This window comes from Hesperophylax consimilis, chromosome 5 (assembly GCF_061612785.1).
Source record: "Hesperophylax consimilis isolate HC1 chromosome 5, BYU_Hcon_1.0, whole genome shotgun sequence".
In the NCBI taxonomy this organism is placed as follows: domain Eukaryota; kingdom Metazoa; phylum Arthropoda; class Insecta; order Trichoptera; family Limnephilidae; genus Hesperophylax; species Hesperophylax consimilis.
The window spans coordinates 9,475,093-9,496,815 of NC_142840.1; the positions used below are offsets into that span (position 1 = coordinate 9,475,093).

A 21,723-nucleotide genomic window follows, 5' to 3' on the forward strand; every position below is an offset into this window, starting at 1 on the left:
CTGCGGGTTAATATCAGTAGATATTGACATAGAACTTTCCATATGTAAAATAAATATTTATTAATGTTTGTACTGCCGAATGGATATCGCTTTGACTCAAAGTATCTGTAAGGATTAGCCTGAACCTTAACCTAACCCTTTAGTATAAATATATAATTGATAAAACCTTCTGGTACAAATGTATAATTAAAGATACGATCTTGTTACCCGAGCTCTCTCAAGCTATCTCAATATTAGAAAAATTGAATGCGTCGTACTAATGACGTGAATATCCGAGCTCATCGGAATGACGCCGTTGTTCTTTTAACCTTTTAGGCTTATGTCCTTGTTTCCCAAGCTCTTAACTAGTGACGAGATTTTCCTGGGTCTTTGAATGCTTCGAACAAATGACATGAATTTCCAAGCTCATCGGATTGACGCCGTTGTTCTTCTAGCCTTTTAGACTTATGACCTGTTTCCCAATCTCTCTCAACTAGTGACGCGATTTTTTGGGATCTTTACTAATGTGGTACATATCCAAGCTTTTTTAAATTAATGACGAGATTTTGAGGGTTCTTTGAAAAATTAGGTAGATTTCGAAGCTCCTTAAACTAATTATATGATTTTTCAGGCCCTCTGGACTGCTCCGCCTGCAGGGAGCGGATGTGTGACCATCAAGGCCACGGTCATCGAGCACCATGATATCTGGTACATGGACGAGGGTCCCCTCAGCAAGACGCTGTGTGAGAACGTGCAGGAGTCCTTCGATATGCAGCCGCCGATCGTCACAAAATGCTGCGCTTGTGACGAGGCTAAATATGAGGTAATTAATATTATACTTCTTCAATAATTGCAAAATCATTGTAATAAATTAAAATAACATTTTTTTGGCTATAAATATCTATTTAATAAAAATTATCAACATGCTTCAAAGCCAATGGTTTCTTCTAATGGAAACAATGTATACTAAAATTTAATACGTATAAAAAAACACAATAAATATTTCAAAAAATAAATCATTCATTTGACATAAATAAAGGGTGTACAATTTTTACAAACGAATATAAAGATATTACAATTAATAATTTCACAACTTTGACATAAGATAAAGTTTAAATTAAATATTATTAATAACAAAATATATTTTTTTAAATCGCCATTGTTCAAAATTATTTTCAATCCATATTCGTAATTTTTTGTTGTTGTTATTTAGACATCTTGGTTGCTCCTTGATTCTAGTTTAGTTATAAAACCTTAATTTTGTATATTTTTTATTATAATTTAATTTATTTTTTTATAAATAAATTTTATAGTGATCACAAATTAATCATCGTTCGTTGGAATATTTCTTATCTCTAGGTACTTACTTATTTGTCTATTCTTATGTATATTCATTTTAGTGGTCTATAAAAATTACATTACTATATTTAATTAATGATCTATTTTAAGAGGATAGGGCTAAAGTAATGTCATAATGTAAATGTGCCATAATTTTAGCAAATGGTGTCTTATGTCATTGTGCTTTGACATTTATGTTAAAGACAGAAAGATAATATTTTGGACCGAATTTTTTACAAATAACATTGGTCATTTCAATCCTATGTCCAGAATGATATTTTCTATTATATACCTAATTTAAACATATTTTTAAAATTATTATGTCTTGTAATTTCTGCAATTTTAAGCTTTGTATAAAAACATAATGATATTGTTTTGATAGTGAATGTGCAAATGTGATTGCTGCAGACACATTAGTCTAGGGACATTTATATTTGTATGTAAATTTATTTTATACTCTACAAGAATGAACTTTAAATGTCTTGTTTGTGTCTCAAAAAAAATAAAAAAATAGTCAATAATAAACAATGGAGCGATACACACCTTAAGAACTCGGAATTATTGTTACTGATTATTTGACCAATTTCCGGTCTGTTGTTTTTGTGAATTTCGTCGTCGTTTTTTTCGTCATCCTGCACCACGTGCGGGAACAATTAAGTGTTTACGTATTTGTATAAAGCATTAACTTGGTGGCTTGTCATATTTTACAATAAAAAATACATAAATTTGTTTTTGACCACTTTAATTTTATTTAAACTCTACCGGTTGCGGGAGAACCATTCCTTCATAGGAGATAAATTAAATTAAAAAGACTAAAAACAAATTTATGTGTGGGTTTTTATTATTTTTATTCTAAATTAAGTGTTTGGCTGAGCGTCTCGAGCAAACCTTTAAATAAACTTTCCGTGAAAACAGAGCTCAATTTTTTTTCATTTCTAGCGAAATGTCAGCCAATTCACATTGTGACATTATTTTTGCCACATCTTGTATATATAAAAAGATTGTTTCTTTGTTTGAACGTTACGCGTTCCTATACCATTTATATTTGATTTCACTGAAAATTTCATAGTTTGTTTTTATAAGTGCCTGGAGTGATAAAAGAGTTGTTTGAATGGTAATAGTCGGTGACGCTCGAGAAATACTTAACGCGTTATCTTTGCACTAGAATGAGATAAGGAGTCGAATTAAGTCGACATAAGTGAATGATATAAAAAGTCAAGGATGCCAGAGAAAGACATTAAACAAATAATCGTTTATGGTAAAAAGACACGTAAGTCATGAACGAAAACAGAGCTGTAAGGAGGCTGGTACTGTTTGTGGACGCGGTGGACTCTCTCGCTGCAGCAGCTGGTGCAGTTTCTGCACCACCTAGGATTCTTGCTGCAGAGTCTCCATTTTCTATCTTCATCGAATGTCACAGCGGTGCTGCCAAGGTCTGGTATCTATGTGAGGATATTGTGTCAGCGCTCTATTAGCACCTGGACGGATGACGAACCTCGTGCTGGCAATGTTGGTGGACGCGGAAGACTCTCTCTGCAGCAGCTGGTCCAGTTTCTTCACCACCTGGGATTCTTGCTGCAGAGTCTCACCTGTTCCTGTTCTTCATTTTTCTTAACGCAACTTCACTTTTTTTATTTATTTTTTTTATTATTATTATTTTTATTTTTTTATTTAGGAAGCAAACAGTCGTACAGTAAAAAATTATAAAAATAAACATTCATATGTTCTAGACCAATTAAGTTCCAATGAGTTAAATGTTGATTTAGAATTTTTTACCTACACAACATATTAAATGGCAAAAAAATAAACATAATAAAGAAATACATAAAATTAAAAAACAAAAAGAAAAAATAAAACTTTTCGCATAGCTATACTATTCACTACAGGTGATAATAATGTAATTTTGACAACAAAAAAATTGAATAAAATAAAAGTATTTTAATTTATTAATTTATTAAGCTGAATTTTATATGATATTAAGTTATGGTTGAAAATGTCTACATCTCTAGAGGCATTGTGAGTTTCACAGATACGTACTATTACAGAGTTTTGCGCGTATTTGGATTTACAATGTGGTATTCTAAATAAATCGTTCGATCTGGTGTTTTGCTTGAGGCAACGAAATGCAATCCTTTCTAACAGATATGATGAATCAACAAGGCAGTTCACGATTTTGTGTAAGAATAATGCATCAGAGATTTTCTGCGTTTATATAAAGTGACAGGGGCAAATCGATGGTCACTAAAACGATACGATAGGTGTTTCATAAATTTGTTCTGAATATTTTCAATGCGATCAATATATGTTTGATATTGAGGATTCCAAATTACTGAGGCGAATTCTAGTTGTGACCGTACATATGACATATATAACAGAATTAGGGTGTGTGCTACCGTAAAAGGCTTTGTAATGCGAATAATGAAACCCAATTGCTTATAAACTTTTTTTAGAATATTTTCAATATGATCCCTAAATAACATTTTAGAATCTAGTATTACTCCAAGATCTCTTATTGTTTCTACTCGTTGTAGGGGTACATGGTTTAGTTTGTAAGTATAATAAATTGAATGTTTTTTTCGTGTAAATGTAATAACATTACATTTATCTATGTTTATGTAATATTTATATTTTTATAATACCTGCATCAACTGTAAAGCGCCCCTGAGGTGATATCTCACAAAAGCGGCGCTATACAAATTGTCCAATATTATTATTATTATATTATTATAATGTATATGTTTGAATTGAATGGCTGAAGAGGTCAAGAACGCCACGATCAAGTAAAACAAATACTTAAATTATACAACGCCGGATACACGTAAGCTATTAACAAAAAATATAATTTTTTTTGCGATCCAGATTTGTTTTTTTATACAAATCTTCAGTTATCCATTATCTTTAAGTGATTTCGAAAACCAACCCGTACGCTTTTTCCACCACTTAAAGCAGAACTCTGATGCTTTTTGATGAAATTTAATTTCCTTTTGAATTTATGGTAATTCAATTCATTATATTGTAACGTATTCCAAGGAAACATTTTAGCAAATTTGTTCATCAAAGTGGTTTCGAACAAATGTTTGTGTTAATAATGATTATAGAAGACATTATATCTTTTTTTTTTTAATTAAACATTTTTTATATCGCAGTATTATATTTACGCTAGGTACATAAGCGATTTTCGTGTGCTAAATTTTTTCCTTGTTGGCAATCTAATTTATTTTTTCATCCCGTATCTGTTTATCTCTTTATTGTCTGGCAAAGTTGTTTAATTTTTGCATGCTAGAGCTTTATATTGAAAAAAAACACTGAATTCTGTTAAGTTTTCATCTTTATAAAGAAAATGTACAGAATAATAGTTTTACTACACACGAATAAGTTAAGGAAGAAATACTCATTTTTATAGTTTTTGTTTTTGACAGTTTGACGTTTGTACGAAAAGAATGTTGATCCTTAACGACATACGTTATTTTCATCTTAAAAATTCCTAACATATTTCGGGAAAAATATGTAACAATTTTTACCCTCATAATGCTTTTCATTATATTAGGGATAGCCATCAGAATACCCTAAAGCATTTTTAATTAACAAGCGGTGAAGGGATGTTGCGCGTTTTAAATTTGTTTTGGTCTTATCTCCACGATTTTGAGGTCTTTAAATAGAGTTTGCGGAGTAATTTACATAATTACAAAAATGAGTGCGGAAAAAATATTTTTCAATTTGGCTCTCTATATTTTCTAAACTGATTACGAAAAAATTAGAAGATTTTCGGAATAAATAAATTTTAAACAATTCTTATTACAAAACTGTAAAATAAAATCGTTTTTCAAAGTGCTTAGTGCAATTTTTTGATCCGTTCGCATTCATAACTTATTACAAGAATTATTTTTGGAACTTGTTTGAAAGTAATCTATACACCAGAAATGAGCGCATGTGATCTAGAATAACTCTAAAAATGGTTTTCGTTTTTTAGATGTTTTTATTGTTTGTAATTGTATATTGGTTCTTTAAGCAATTTCATCACTAAGTGATGTATTTAACTGCCTTAAGTGGTAAATTTTTATTTATAACAAAGGATGAAATCCCATAGTAAGGTTATAGAATTCATATTATGTTGAACCACTGTTCTTTAGTAAAACCGTTTTTTTTTCGGACTATGTATTTGTTCTTTCTCCTGTCTGATGTTGGCATAGAATAGAGAATAACACAATAAGTGCATTGTATGTGTGATGCGTGATCAAAATAATTTGGCTAAATTAAACATTTATTTTCATTAAACTTTGTATGGAATACACTTTTAGTGATATTCTTTATTCTGTAGGTGTTGGTATCACAAAGATTATCTTATAATAACAACTACAATCATTATTTCAATTTTCTTAAAATTGTATACATTATTTCACAGAAATTAGAAAGAGTGAAATCTACCTTCTTCTTCTTTTCTCGGAATAATTTATTAAAGTAATTTTAATCTAACTAATGTAAACGTACATTCAAGGTGCCCTTCGTTAAGTTAAGATTTCAGAATTGTGCGAAACAATAATGCCAAGAGTCATTACTGCACTTGTTATGGTTCGTTAACGCCGATTAAAACAATAATATAATAGTAAGTTTAAGGATTATAATAATAATTATGAACGAGATTTATTTATAAGTTGCTCGCGGAATTGAATAAATAATACGATAAAAGTTCAAAGAAGCCTTTGAGGTTTGGAGACGTTTGGTAATGACATCTTTTGTAGAATATAATAATTCACAAAAAATCGATTAAAATCAATAACTTCAAAATTATGTTTATTTTAATACACTTTAACGAATAGTCCCCACTATCTAAAAGAAGTGTAACTAAGGTACGTCCAATTGTATTAAGTAGGGAGGCCCTGAGGAAAAAAATCCCTCAGGGCCTATGTCATTTCAGAAGGAAAAATGTATGAGGGGTTCTTTGAATCTGGGGTTCAATGTGTCCGGGGATGACGGACAAATGAATCCAACATTTTACTGCGTTGCAAGAAGGTGGGTCGAGAGAATCCGGCTGGAGAGTTCAAGAGGTCTCCCTCAACCACTCTCTCCTGATCCGGCCCGCCACGCAGGGTGGAGAAACGCATCTACCGCCAAGGCCTAGACAACCCCATGAGCCCGGGCACCCCTACTCCACCACCAAACGTAGCAAACCACTTGGGTTGACCCATGACAGGGTGTTAGTTATACACCAAATGGTTTCGGGCGGCGGTACTCATACCCCCTCCCAAATTAGAAATCATTATGTACTAGATTGAATAAGGCTTAATTGCTGTTTCTTATTAACGTGTGAAGAGAATCCATATTATCATACATTTTACTGGAGAACAATAAATTATTAAAAACAAAACTGAAAAAAAAATTGCTGTGGTTTTAAAGTTCTCTCGCCTTTGGCGTATTGACCATTTTATTTCTTAAAGATACTGTCAGAAAGTCGAAGAATTTGTCTGTATTTCCGCTTCGCAATACAATCCAAATAAATGGAATATTTCTGAACGTACCGAAAACTAAAAACTGTTTTAGAAACGTGATAAAATTCACTCTCTATTTTTTTATTAAAAATAATCATTTAATTTTTTTTAATGTAAAAAAAACTGGCTCATCTTAAGCTCCCAGATTTCACTACAAAAATGTATATTAAACATTATAGCCACCTCACTTTTTTGTAGTTTCGTATAAAAATAATGTATGCAAAATTCTAAAAATTTCAATTTTTTTTTCAAATTGCTCTCGAAACCGTTGGTTTCATAGAGGTAAACATTTTAATTCTTATATGGTTAACTTTTGAATTTGAATGCAAAGCGTTGTGTTTTCTTTTTCTAACACCGTTTAGTTCATATGTCTCATCTTGACAGTAAGGGGGATACAACAATTTCTACGAGAGCATATGAGCTGTTCCCAAAAGCGAACAAATTGACTTTACGGTTAATGGCTGTTTATTCGCAGACACGTAACAAACTAGTCACAGGGGTTAAGAAATTAGATCGAAAAATGAAATTCTTATATTTAGTACGGCGCTCATTTCAGTCACCGAGTTGGTATTCTACTTCCAAACATGAGTATAAAATATCATTTGTTAAAAAATAACGATTTTTGTATTATGTTTAGGTCACCTTCGAAGGGTTGTGGTCCCGCCACACGCACCCGAAAGACTTCCCCTCAAACGGGTGGTTGACCCGGTTCAGTGACGTCATCGGAGCCTCGCACGCGGCAGACTACAGGTTTTGGGACTACGGCAGACACGCCAGCGAGGGTCTCAAGCAACTTGCGGAACATGGGGCCACCAGGGTACTGGAAAGCGAACTGAAGGCCGAGGTAACTATCTTAACTGATCAATAAACTAATAATCACGCTGTTACTTCAGGGAAGTTATTCCTAAAGCATTCAATCTACTTTAATATCTCTCCTGGGAAAGTAAAGGAGCTGGTATTGGCAGATATTTGACATCATCCAATTTACCCATAGTTAAAACAATCATTTAAAAAAAATGTTAATTCCGCTCAATAGTGCCAACAGCTCCCTCCCTTCTCAAGGCAGATAGACTATGGAATCCCCAATTGGGGTATTTATTGAGGCTAACGATATTGCGGAAGGGAAGGAGATAGCAAGGAAGAAGGTGGGAAGTTAGTAGCTGTGCAATAACCAGGGCAATACAGAGAGTTTCTTCCAGCATGGAAGATTTACTCAAATATGATGTTTATTATAATAATTCTAAAACAGCTCAAACACACACTTGCACACACCGGGATTTGAACCCGCGACCTTTGACTTGCCAATCGAGAGATTAATCCATGTAAAACCACACGAACATAGCATGCACCTCAGGTATTTCATTCCTACAGCATCCAGTCTATTTTAATTCATCCTCTGCTAGTTTTATCAATAGTAATTACATCAGCACTCCACTGTAAACAGTTAGCTTCCCTTCTTTGGGAATTTTTTTATTGTATAACTGAGGTAAAGGGATTTATTTATTATAAAATATTACATGTCACAAATTATGCTTAAAGTTCAATTATGTTCTTGCATGTTTCAAATTCACGTTCCACTTTCTCTGACGTTGGTTGTGGCTAGTTATTTTACTCTAAAAACAAAAACGTCTTATTGTAAAGTTGGAAGAATGTAATAGTTAAATTTTGTGACGTTTGATTGAACAGTAACAATTTTCGAGTTATTATTTATAGAAAAGAGTAAAATGACTTGAGAAAGTCGCTGCACTTGTATGTTCTTTGAGACGATACCGATTATCAAATATGTATTATAACAATTCTTCCCAATAATATGCGCTCGGTACGCAGCACATCATCATTTACACTATTTATAAGTTTTGATGTTGAACTATAACTTTGACCTTCGATCAATAGTGGGTAAATAATTTAAAAAAATAATATTTCGTATTAATAATAGTAATACGATCATCAAAAATAATTAAAATAAACCCCACAGAACGATCAATTTTCTAGGCCTGCTAGGGCGATGTCGACCGTAGGTCTGTCCATTACGCCGGGCCGCGCGCCGAATATTGTTTTTACACGACTTCATTACTTATGTCGTAAAGATTCCCATTTTATTTTAGAGATTTGACAGTGCAAATTCAACTGCAGGTATGTCCAATACACTAGGGCCGTGCATCATATATTTTTTTACTCGACTGCTTCATTACGTCGTTCAGATTCTGGCTTTATTTTGGGTTATTGTCTCGTCGTTAACATTCATGGGATAGTCCGAATAAAGTACTATAGTCACAATTAATTTCATTAACTTTACTTAACTCTTTTGGTTTCTTAACGATTTTCTACTAGAAAGCAAGTTAAAAAAAATACTTTAGCATTGATGGAAAGGTTCGAATACACTCTTATAATTATTTATTTTGTAGTTGGGAATGGCTTTTCAAACAAAGCGGCCTAGGCCTATGTCATGTCCAGTTCCACAAGTTAGTCATTATTTACGCGGCCAATGGCTTGTAGTTGACAGTTTAGAAAGGGTAAGAAATTTAGAATTCTGTTAGCGGCTACAAACCACAACTAACTCAAGTTATGTCTAAGTCACATTTAGCAAAGTGAAAACACAACTAACGAGCTAATATGTACAGTTTTTTCCCTGCAGGGATTAGGCAGAGAGGATGTAACGTCACACTCAATAATTCTTTCTTGGCACACAACACTCCGTGCTCAAATCATTTAAAAAAAATAGTCCAACACATACTCTTCTGTTATACTGACTGATCACATAACCCAACTCTACGATTATATTGACTGTATGTATTTATGGCGTACCCGAGACACGAGACTCTAATAATGGAGGTTTGACCGAGGCCCAAATTTTTATTAACTCCTACAAATTCGTAAACATATAAAAAAAAATTATACCGATACCCACGAATGACGGCCTCCGTGGTCAAGGGGTAAGGTTCTCGACTAGCAATTCGAAGGTTGCGGGTTTCAGATATCGGCGTACGCAAGTAAATTTTATTTGAAAATTTTGTAATTATTTACAATTTATTCATATAAAATAATATATAAGAAACTTGTGGCACGTTCCAGAGTGGAAGATACTCTCAGTATCGCTTTAGTGTAAGCCTACCATTCAGAATTGAAGCATTGTTTGAAATGGCTTTTGTCTAGTTTGGTGATCAGATTTGAATAGCCAGGTCACCCCATATTTCTCTTTGCCATCTCCTTACCCTCTCTACTTCCTTCAGCCTCACAACATATCCCCATTGGGGATGACATAGTCTCACTGGCTCCAAACTATTGAGAACAGTTGTCTTTGTGCAGTATTCACATAAAAAAAATGTAATTTAATATTAATAAAAACAGTTCAGCAAAAATTATAAAACGTTTTTCATGTCTGAAAGTAGTGGTGAGCTTCAGATTTTATTTTTCTATAAAATGAATTAGTAACTTCCCTAGGGAATCAATTAAAACTTCTGAGCTTTTAGTAATACGTTTATCAGAATTAATTAAAATGAACCCGTCGGAAAGATCAACTTTCCAGGCCTGCCAGGGCAAATTCGACTGTAGATTCGTCCAATATGCCGGACAGCGCGCCGAATATTTTTGTACACGCCTTCTTCACTTATGACTTCAGTTAAGATTCCGACTTTATTTTAGAGTAGTGTGTCATCTTCGTCATAATATTAGACTGTATTCTTCTTACGTTTATGTTCACATATTTTGCTAAAGCTTCAGAGTATTGTGTAAATACGTGAAAATAACAAATACATTATATTAGACTTGTCAAACATATTTTGTATCAATGGTTCAAATAAAGTAGCCCTTTCCTTAGAAACTTGATCTTAAAAGCTTTGAGCTATTCAAAAGAGTTATTTTTTTCCAATTATCCTAACAGGGTTTCAAACGAAAGGAGTCTTATCTAACACCTTTCATATTGAGGAAATACAGTGAAAAAAAATGTATAATGATTTGTTGTTATAAATATCCCATTTGCGTAGGAAGAGTTTTTAAAACAAGTTTATTAAAAGGAACGAATTTAAATTCAGTAAACTTTATTAATGAAATGACAGCTCTGTATTTCGAAAGTCGGTTTATAATTGAAATTTATTTATATCCTTTGCCACTTGAATTGTGCTGTGCTTGAATCGAGGCCACACTGGAAATATGATAAGCCTTTAATATGATTAGCCTGAATAAAGGAAGCCTCCATCTGGGGTTTATATTTGAATTCCAAGAGTTCAAATATAAAGAAATAAAATTGCCATATGCTGGGATATAATGCAGGAGAGGGGTTAAGCTACTACCCAACTAAAAGGACCAACACAAAACACATTTCTTAAATGGATAAAGCTTAATTTATCTATTTTGAGTTGCTCACGTGATGTATTAAAAACTTCAAAAAATACCGTACAGGGGGCCGGGGGTAAAGTGCGCTAACTTCGCTAGGTTATTTTACATGATGATAAAAGTTAAAAAGATAAATAAACTTATTCAAAATTTCAATGTCTATTTTCAGATACAAAAAAAAATTCCATTGATGAATTTACCGATACAATTAATTCAACTTTTTTTAGATAAAAACTACATTAAAACGTAGAAATTTCGAAAAATTTTGGAAAAAGTTTGATTTGTTTTTTTACTTAGAATCACCCCCCTGAAGTCAGCGCACTTTAACCCAGGACATCCTGTTTAATGTGTACTAAAAAGACATGAAAGGTCTAGATGTTTACGCGATAGCTTAGTAGTATAGGTCCCGAGTTAAAATTTTGGTCACAGCAATACCCTTTTCTTACATGTTTAGTAATACATTATATTTGATCTAAAGCTAAAATTACTATGTCTAGAATGGGAAATCCTTTACCAATATTAAGAACGACTTATTTAACGGAATTTTAACAATTCAACACATTTAAAGTTGACTTTCAAGTTCTGTAAAGGTTCTATTCAAGTTTTACTGTTATATAATAATCGACCAGTTGCTTCACAGAACTTAAATGCTGATTTATAGAATTTACTGGTTCACAACTGGCGGCTGCCTATCACCTGAATGAAGGAATTTCCCCAGACCGCTGACGAAGCGAAGATGCTATTGTTTCAGAATTTAATTAATTTTGCATGGAATAAATAGTAAATTTGTACTTCTCGCGCTAAATCTCTGCATAACTCGACTGCGAAATGCATTCGAATTTACACCAAGCAAGCGAAACCTTATAGGTATGTACATCTGCGGCGTTCATTCTCCCAACTACTCACGTTAATTGGTAGTGCGATTAGAACATTTCAGTTTCGCAAAGTTAATACAACTAATCTCACACCTCACTTTGACTTTGTGGATGCCGTATTTTGTAGGCTTACGACACTAAATATTCTCAGATTTTGCGTTGTGAACGATTTTATTTAAGACATACATTTAATACTTTGAAATGAGCCGTTAAACATCCTGTAGGGAATAAGACCTAACGATAATTTATGCGGAATATTGTTTTTTGACGCGGGCAATATTTAGCGGATTGCCACACTGCCTCGAATCTTCTCGAGCTGCCGGGCGCTGGCCATTTTAATATTATTCTAGATCTAACCGCCTTTGTTGACAGTTCGTTCTTATTCCCTAATCCTTCTGATGAATTTACGTTAATTTGTATGTGAATTTAAGTGAACAATAAAGTTCAATTTATTTTAATCAGAGTTCTCATTTATAATTTGAAGTCAGATAAACTATTTATCGGCACCGATCGCTGAAGGTAAGCCAGCGATCCCTACTAGCCATAATACTTAGTGCACTAACTACTAACTACTCACATTTGTTGGGAATGGATAGGTCCTGTCAAAGGTCTTTCACGGGCTCTATGTTTCTTGTGAAAGGGTTTGTCAAATGAATCGGATCTAATAGCTCAAACGTTTAGGAGAGCCGAACAATTATTTTTTTAGCAAATATCTCATGTCTTCCTCCAATATTAAAATATGTAGATTAATAAAAATACATTTCTACATTTATACCAAATTCATCAAACCGAAAAATAAGCCTATATCAACCAATACGCTGATTGATAGAGTTCTCTGGGTGACAACCGGCGCCTGCCTATCACCTGGATGTGATAGGCAGGTAAATTAATTTCAGTAAAAAAATCAGTAATTTCCCAAGAGGGGCCTCCAGGGTCGAGGGAAAAGGCGCTTGACTAGCCAGCTGTTCAATTTAAATTTTAATTTCAAAGTATATATTAATTTGTGTAATTTCACAAATTACTCATTAAAAGTAATATATAGTATATTTGCGGCACGTTCCAGAGTTCAGTACCTATCGCTCTGGTGTAAGACCATCATTTAGAATTGAAGCATTGCTTGAAATGGCTTTAGCCGTGCTTGGTTGCCAGATTTAATAGCCAGGTACTTACCCACCTTCCTTTTCCCCATATCCTTCCCTCCACTACCTTCAGCCTCACAACATCCTTTAATTGAGACTCTTGTGCAGTTTCACATAAAAAAATACCGGTGAAAAAAGCCATCGAGCTGAACAGAAGGCGTTGGATTTACTAGATTATATCACACAAAATTGCAGTTCAAGAGAAGAAACTCTTCAGCGGTAGCAGTGGGAAAGAGATTTTTAGTTTATGAAGTGCAGCTTTGTCGATTGTATTTGAGTAGTTGATTTATGTCAATAAACGCACTCTAAAACTATTCTCAAGGGCTGGTATTCAGGCGTCTACAAACTAACGTAACATGATTCCTCAGCAAAGTAGGCAAGGAGCCACGACCAGTCTCAACGACTCCTACAGTTTACTTGTCTTATTTACAATTCACTGACGATAGTATATTATTCCCCGAAAGCTAGTGCTCTAAGCGTCTAACTTTGAATACTATAAAGACTTTCTGAATTTCCTTTGTAAAGCTAACATATTGCACGAACACATTATTCATTTGATACCTACACGGATGGATGATATGATTTTGATTTTTTTTATTTTGACGGACCTTAAGAAATTGCTTATTTGGAACATTGCTAAAAGCAGACTTTACTCGTTGGGAACATTGCTAAAAGTAGACATTGTTAGTTGGGAACTTTACTAAAAGCAGACATTGCTTGTTGGGAACATTGCTAAGAGCAGACATTTTCCTACGAATAATCTTGTATTTTTCAGGCTACTCACAAGAGCCAAAAAAATTACAAAAGAATTAAGGGGATTTTCGTATTTTGACCTAACAATCAGTTTATATAAGTAAGTATATAGATTTTGCACAAAACTCGTAATTTTTCACCGTTACGAGTAAGACAGGATTGCAATTTTGCATACCGTTCCTCATAAAACTTTAAAGATATTATATAAATTCAACAACAACAATCATCACAAGTCTGACGTTTGTCATTTCGCTCCCTATTAATCTTATATTTTCTTCTAAAAACATCGACCCTTATCCTAAAATTTTAATACCAGCTGATAATATTCATAGAAGTGCATTAAAATACGAAAGTGAGTGTTTGTCTGGAGTGTAAAAAGTGCTAAATCTAGAGTTTTAGTTATTCTTCAAAAATCTTCAAGCTACCCACAGTATTGTAATCTATTGCAGCCGCAAGCCAAACATAAGATGGATACAACATGCAAATATTGCGTTAAGCAGCTGAAACTGGCTGAGTGTATAAAGTGTTCAACCTGCAAATGCACCATCCATTTCGAATGCGCTGATATTTCGGCAAGTGTTTTTAAACGCATGTCGCAAGGTAAAAAGGATGCGTGGAAGTGCAATAATTGTATCCAAACCCTGGACAATTTAGATACCCAATCCTGCTCCTCAGATCAAAGCAACGTACTCCTAACAGTTGAGATCAGAAAAATGGCACTACAAATAGAAAAAATGAGCAGTAAAATGGCGGAATTCGAAAAAGTCATCATTTATAATAATAATGTAATGGAAGATTTTTCAAGTAATATGAAATCTATAAACGAAAAATTAGCTAAAATTGATAAGCTAGAAATGGAGGTCTCAGAATTAAAACAAACAGTTTACATGTTAGAGAGGGGAAACGACGAAAGGGACCAGGAACTTCTATCCAACAATATAGAAATACATGGAATGCCTGAGACCACCAACGAGAATCTACCTACCATGATGTCGAATATCGCGACAGTCATTGGATGCCCTCTCCATCAAAGCGACATTGAATACGTTAGCAGAATCAGTAAGCGCCATCGTACACAAGCCACGACAGATGGACGTCCGGGTAACATAATCGCCAAATTCACCTCCCGCAAGAAGAAGGACGAATTTGTCGCAGCCATCAAGAAAAGAAAAGGAATCACTACCAAGGCCATCGGGATGGTTGGAGCTGACCAGAGGATCTTCGTCAACGACCATCTCACGCGGAAGAATAAATCTACATTGAGGTGCGCTAAAGCCTTTAAAAACGAAAACAACTATCAGTTTTTATGGATAAGAAGTGCAAAAATCTACCTACGGAAAAACGAAACATCACCACCCATACACGTCTCATGCGAATTACAGCTAAAAAACCTTATCTAACTACCATTGCAATGTTAAACCACCTAACCTCTCATAACTACTATTTTTTTCGTATTTTTTTTCATAGTTTTTTCAACATCACCCTTTTTACATTAACCCCACATGCTAATAATTACACTAACTGCTCACTACTACATTCTATAATATACTCACTCACTTTAATTGATAATAATAGTATGTTGTGCTTTGCTAAGCCCAGTGGACTCATGACTAATAACATAACTCTAGAATTTAATATTCTTAAAATATATTCTACAGAAACCGAACATAATAATGTAATTACCGAAAATTCTCAATGCATGATTCATTAATAATTTTTTATCAAAATTCAAGAGGTTTGCGCTCGAAAACACTGGAATTTCATCAAAATATACTGCTCAATAATTATGACTTGATCTTCATTACCGAAAGTTGGTTGGTTGATAGTATCCGAGATGAGGAATTATTCGATAATCGCTATTCTGTTTACAGAAATGATAGGGATAAACACCGCACTAGCAAATCAACTGGCGGAGGCGTACTCATAGGAATTAAAAAAGAATTTTTTGTTACCCCTCGCTCTTGGAAATCAGACGCTGAGGATATCTGGATAACTGTCAATACATCAAAATCGAATCGTCATTGTTATAATATTCATATGTGCTGCGTGTATTTACCTAGCGTCGGTCCAAAATTAACATCATCAGAAAGATTAGCATTATTTACTAGCCATACCAATACTATTTCTGACTTAACAATCCGTTTTCCCAATGACAAGTTTTTAATCATTGGCGACTATAACATGCCCAATATCGAATGGAATAATCAACAAATGCCAAGTAATAGAGATCAATGCGCACTCGCGTTACTTAACTGCTTATCTTTTGCAAATTTAACCCAATTTAACCATTTACCTAACAAATACGGTCGAATTTTGGACCTCGTCTTTTGTAACACTTCAGTTAATGTGTCGCTTGCCGACCACCCATTAGTTAAAGAAGATGCTCATCATAAATCATTGATTGTAGAACTAGAATTTCCATCCACTACTGCAACCCTCTCAACTCCTCGAACAATAAAATTATTCCATAAAGCAGATTATGCAGAGATCAATGAGAGACTGAAAGAAACCGACTGGTCAACCGTTATAAATGCACCAGATGTAAATACAGCGTTAAATTCGTTTTATGTTATAATTGAACAGATTATCGAAGCGTTTATTCCTAAGAAAGTTGTGAAATCTGGAAAATACCCACTATGGTACACGGCAGCCTTAATAAAAATAACAAACGAAAAATTAAAATTCTTTAGAAAATGGAAGCGCCATCGGAACCCCCTTGATTATCTCTCATTTTCATTGCTTCGCAAAAGGCAAAAAACAGTCGCTTCAGCAGCTTACAAAACCTACATTTCTACAATAGAATCCGGTATACAGCACAATGTTAAAAAAATTTGGTCCTACGTCAATTCTCAAAGAAAATCTCCTGCCATCCCTGATCATATGATTTACGGTGAAAAAACTGCTAATGACAGTAGAGGAGTAGCCAACTTATTTTCTGAGTATTTTGGATCTGTATTTTCGAATGCTCAACCTGCACATACAAGCAATGCCAGTCTTTGCTCTAATTCAAATAGCATAATCAACTCAATCGAGATCAATGAAGACATCACATTCAAATACCTTAAGTCCATTGATATCAAAAAGGGACCAGGGGATGATCAACTTCCAGGGATCTTCATAAATTATTGTAGTAAACAATTGACACCCCCCATTTTTGTTATTTTCAAACTATCGCTATCCGAAGGAACATTTCCCGACAAATGGAAAACAGCCCTGATTACCCCAATATATAAAAATGGCAGTAAAAATGATGTCTCGAACTATCGACCTATATCCAAATTACCGATACTAAGTAAAGTATTGGAAAAAATTGTTTACGATCAATTATATTCTACTATCTCACCCTCACTCTTAAATAATCAACACGGCTTCATGAAAAATCGCTCAACAACTTCAAATCTTGCATTTGTTACAAATTTTCTTCATGCTCAAATGGATATGCGATGCCAGGTAGATGCCATTTATACGGATTATTCTAAAGCATTTGACCGTGTTAATCATTATATTCTTTTACAAAAGTTATTAGGTCTAGGAATTCACGGTGACCTCTATAGATGGATTGCATCATACGTCAATAATCGGCACCAAATCACGGTTGTCAATGGTTTTGCATCTTGCTTAACGGAAATCATCTCAGGTGTGCCCCAGGGATCGCATCTTGGACCACTCTTATTTAATATTTATATAAATGACATTTCCGTATGCTTTAAAAATAGTTACTTTGTTTTATACGCGGATGACATGAAAATTTATAAAGCTATACAGTGTTTATCCGATTGTATGGAATTGCAAAGCGATCTTGATAATTTGTGCGTATATTGTGAATCAAATTTATTGTCCTTAAACATATCTAAGTGTCACTCGATTACATTTACTAGAAATAAAAACAAAATCATCTATCCATACAACTTGAATAACAAACCTTTACAACCTATGTCTACGTGTAAAGATCTAGGTGTTTACTTAGATAGCAAATTAATTTTTGACAAGCACATTGAACACATTATTTCTAAATCCTACAGAATGCTAAGGTTTCTTATTAAGAATATGCAAAGTTTTCAAAAGTGCTAAGACTCTGAAAATTTTGTTTTGTTCATTGGTCAGAAGTCCACTGGAGTATGCTTCCACAATATGGAATCCTCAATATAAGGTATACATAGATTTAGTAGAAAGTATACAGAATAAATTTTCGAAACATTTACTCAAGAAATACAACAATACTACAAGTAATATGTTAACTTTACAAAAAAGACGCACATTGTCAGACCTGTTGTTTCTACATAATCTGCTAAATAATAAAATAGATAGTCCCGAATTACTATCCGTCATTGGTTTAAATGTTCCAACGAGGCGTACCAGGCACACTACACTATTTCATATTGAAGCCAACAATACCAATGCAGCAAACAACTCAGTAATTACTCGCGCAATCACAACATACACCCATTACGAAAAATTACTACATTTAGACATCTTTCATGATTCCTTTCTAACATACAAAACTAACTTATTAAATTTCTTAGCATGACAAATTTCAAAAATATTTTCACATCATTTTTCAAAACTCCTATGTATTAACAGTCAATTACAATTCGTGAGCTTATTATAATTCTTATTTTCAATTCATTTATTATTATCTATCCACACACTTCCTTCCTTTTATAACAATCTCAGGCGAAATAACGTAATGACATTTTATGGACATACGTAATAGGTACTACAACTATGTAATAACTAAAAAATTTCTAACTGTATCTTATTGTACTGTGTATGTCTTAACAAATAAATAAATAAATAAATAAATAAATAAATAAATAAATAAATAAATATAAGATATAGATTTAGAGCGAATTTATTCACTCTAAATTTGGTTTAGTTTTTCAAATCGCTCGGTGTGACCCTGTGAATATGTTTTCTGTTTATTGAACTATGAACTCCAAGTTGCCTCGTGTGAGTTCTAATGGTGACTTTCGTCTTTCATCAATTAAATCATAACCATTACGACAGAAACTTGAACTCTTGAGATGTCAAAAGGATCGTTATTACCTACACGTTAAATGTAGGAAAAATAATTCTCTTTCTGTAACCATTGACAATATTTTCAGAAGTGTGTTGGTTTCAAGAGGGGTGGTGATGTTATTTGAAGCGAATAAATAATTTAATTCGAAGGTTGCTTTCATGCCACGCAACAAAAATATTTCGGATAGCTACATCCATAAATAAATTCGAAACCCTATTTCAGGTAAAGTCCCTTGTTGGTAGCTACCTACAATAAAATATCATATTATCTTCAAAGAATTTTGTTTAAAATATATTACGTTGATAGAAGTTGCTTGCAGTTCATAGAGGATGTAAAACTGTGCATGCTCTAAGAAAAGAAGAAAGGATGTAAATTATCGGATTTCTTTTCTCGGAGTATGCAAAGCTAAACAGCCCCCTACAGACTGCACTGCCATGATGGGTAGCTTCCTTAATACAATATAATACACTAGCGCAGATCCATGAAAAAACACGGGATATTATAATTGTTGGATTTGTGAATACGAAAGTATTTATAAACCAAATATTTGCATCAGGATTGCATTTCAAAAACATACATTGAAATTTACTTTTCGAATGAACACCGTTAGTAAACTCCAAAAATTTATGACATCTGTCAAAAAGTTTAACAAAAGAAAAATACATTTCAAATACAGAAATATTAATTACACATTTTTTAAATAATTTATGAATCTGCTTTATCGCCTATCGAAACTGTTCCCATAGTCAGTTCCATTCCATTTTTTTATTATTATAACATGATAGAATGATGTACATACCTATTTAGATAGGGTCATTACCTCCATATATTTTTCATTATTTCAAACACGTATTCGATTTGAGGAGCATGTAATTTTGAGCAATTAACTAACTAACCACTACGCCGTTTCCCCGCAGGGCTAAGTAGAGAGGATAGACCGCTACACAACTGATAATTGGCATATCCTTACTTCATTCACATTCATACACCGTCTCGTAATACTTTTCTGATATTTTGACTCTTCACATGAATGTACTAAGTCTAATACACCCTTCACTCCTTTATTTTTTTATCTTACTGTAAATTAATTTTATTGAAAAAACATGTATTTTCGTTTTTTTTTGTTACAGAGCAATCACATTCGCACCATCATAAAAGCAAGAGGCATCTCCTACCCAAACCTAACAGGGAAAACTTTCGCAGTGTTCCGCGTGGACAACCGTCACCACCTCATGTCTCTGGTCTCCATGCTGGACCCGTCTCCAGACTGGATAGTCGGAGTATCAGGTCTGGAGCTGTGTCAACCTAACTGCTCATGGGTCGAGTCCAAGGTCTTGAACCTTTATCCCTGGGACGCTGGCACTGATGGGGGTCCTACCTATATTGTAAGTATCAATGGCTAAGTGGTGTATTTCTAATCATATAAATATAAGTATAATAGAGTCACATTAAGTAGTAAAGTATGATTTTTAAAATTTAATTCATACATTTTTTTTAATGGAATAAAAGCCTTAATAGAATTCCATCATGACCTAAGTATGATTATGGGATGGTCGTTTAAAAATACGGAACTTTTGAGATGGGCAACGACATCAGCTATCGGAAGGTTGAAGGAACCAAATTGCTCGTGCCGTTCAAATACAAAGTTCCGAGATCGCGCTTAAGGGTGTTAAGCTCAAACGCTTAGAATAGTCTACTACATGAAGACGAACGAAGGACGGATTTTATAAAGAAACTTATATCTTACCTTTTGTGGAAGAAAAATCTACAAACAAATAATACATTTTAAAAGCACATTTCAGAGCTAGACCGTAAATTTTCATTTTCAAAGATTTTTACCCCATATCAAGTATTGTTTTAATATAAAGTAGTGTATTGTGTTGATTTGAACACAAAACATTTCTTCAAAATACTCACAACCGTTCTGATTTCAAGACCGTCAAGAATCTCTTTTTGTTTGTTCGTATATTAATACTGTATGAAATAAATTCAATGAATAAGCAAAATAATACCAGGAAAGATAAACGATTTTGATAATACTGTCAGTACCCATTCACCGTGATTTACACATTCAATAGCTTCAAACAAAAATGTAACGTGAATATGGTTCCCATATTTTAAACCTTTTATTCCAAAGTTGTAAAAAAAGTTTGACATCGTTTGAAAGCGTAACATTACCCTCCATCCAACCCGTATAAACGCAACATTCACCCCTTCAACGGCACAGGCCTTTTCACAAACAGAATTAAGTCTGCCTTCTAATTTGCATATGTATTTTCCGCAGTCGCCTGACCAGCCAACCACCCCGCGTGACGTCATACGGCGGATCAGGCCCAACTTCCCCAACGACCCTCGCTCCCCGTTCTACGACCCGTCGGGCGCGGAAATGAAGCCTCTGGCAAGGCTGTACCTGTCAAGGCAGAGGCTTTACGAGAAGAGCTGCGACAGTAATGGCATCACAGGTGCCGGTAAGTTAATGATTTTTTTTATTATCGAATTTAGCTACTTTATCACTTAGTGGCTATCCATTATAATTGAAACAATATAACATTGTTTAAAACGCAACATTTTTAAAAATCAAATAGAAATGCCCAGAAAACACGACGATTAAAAACTAAACTTTACTGAACCATTTTAAAACGCCCACTATCTTTTAACGGAAATGGAATGTGCAAACAAATTTTCAATCAGACAAAATGCAAAACGATCGAGTTAAAGTAGGACTAAGTCAATCCCTAATTAAAATATTGTCATATAATTTGTAACCCGGGAACGTTTATTTTCCTTCTAGAAAATAAAAT

At 33.8% G+C, this 21,723-nt stretch overlaps 1 protein-coding gene across 4 annotated transcripts in view; it reads left to right on the forward strand.

Moving 5' to 3' along the window:
• LOC149423499 (spondin-1) overlaps positions 1-21,723 on the forward strand; it is a 312,969-nt gene that overhangs the window by 231,240 nt on the left and 60,006 nt on the right. For all 4 annotated transcript variants that reach the window (XM_089631593.1, XM_089631592.1, XM_089631589.1 and 1 more), the window contains exons 5-8: positions 611-802; positions 7,441-7,647; positions 20,053-20,307; positions 21,207-21,390. In XM_089631593.1, coding sequence (XP_089487719.1) covers positions 611-802; positions 7,441-7,647; positions 20,053-20,307; positions 21,207-21,390 — 838 coding nt within the window. The remainder of the gene's footprint in view (positions 1-610; positions 803-7,440; positions 7,648-20,052; positions 20,308-21,206; positions 21,391-21,723) is intronic.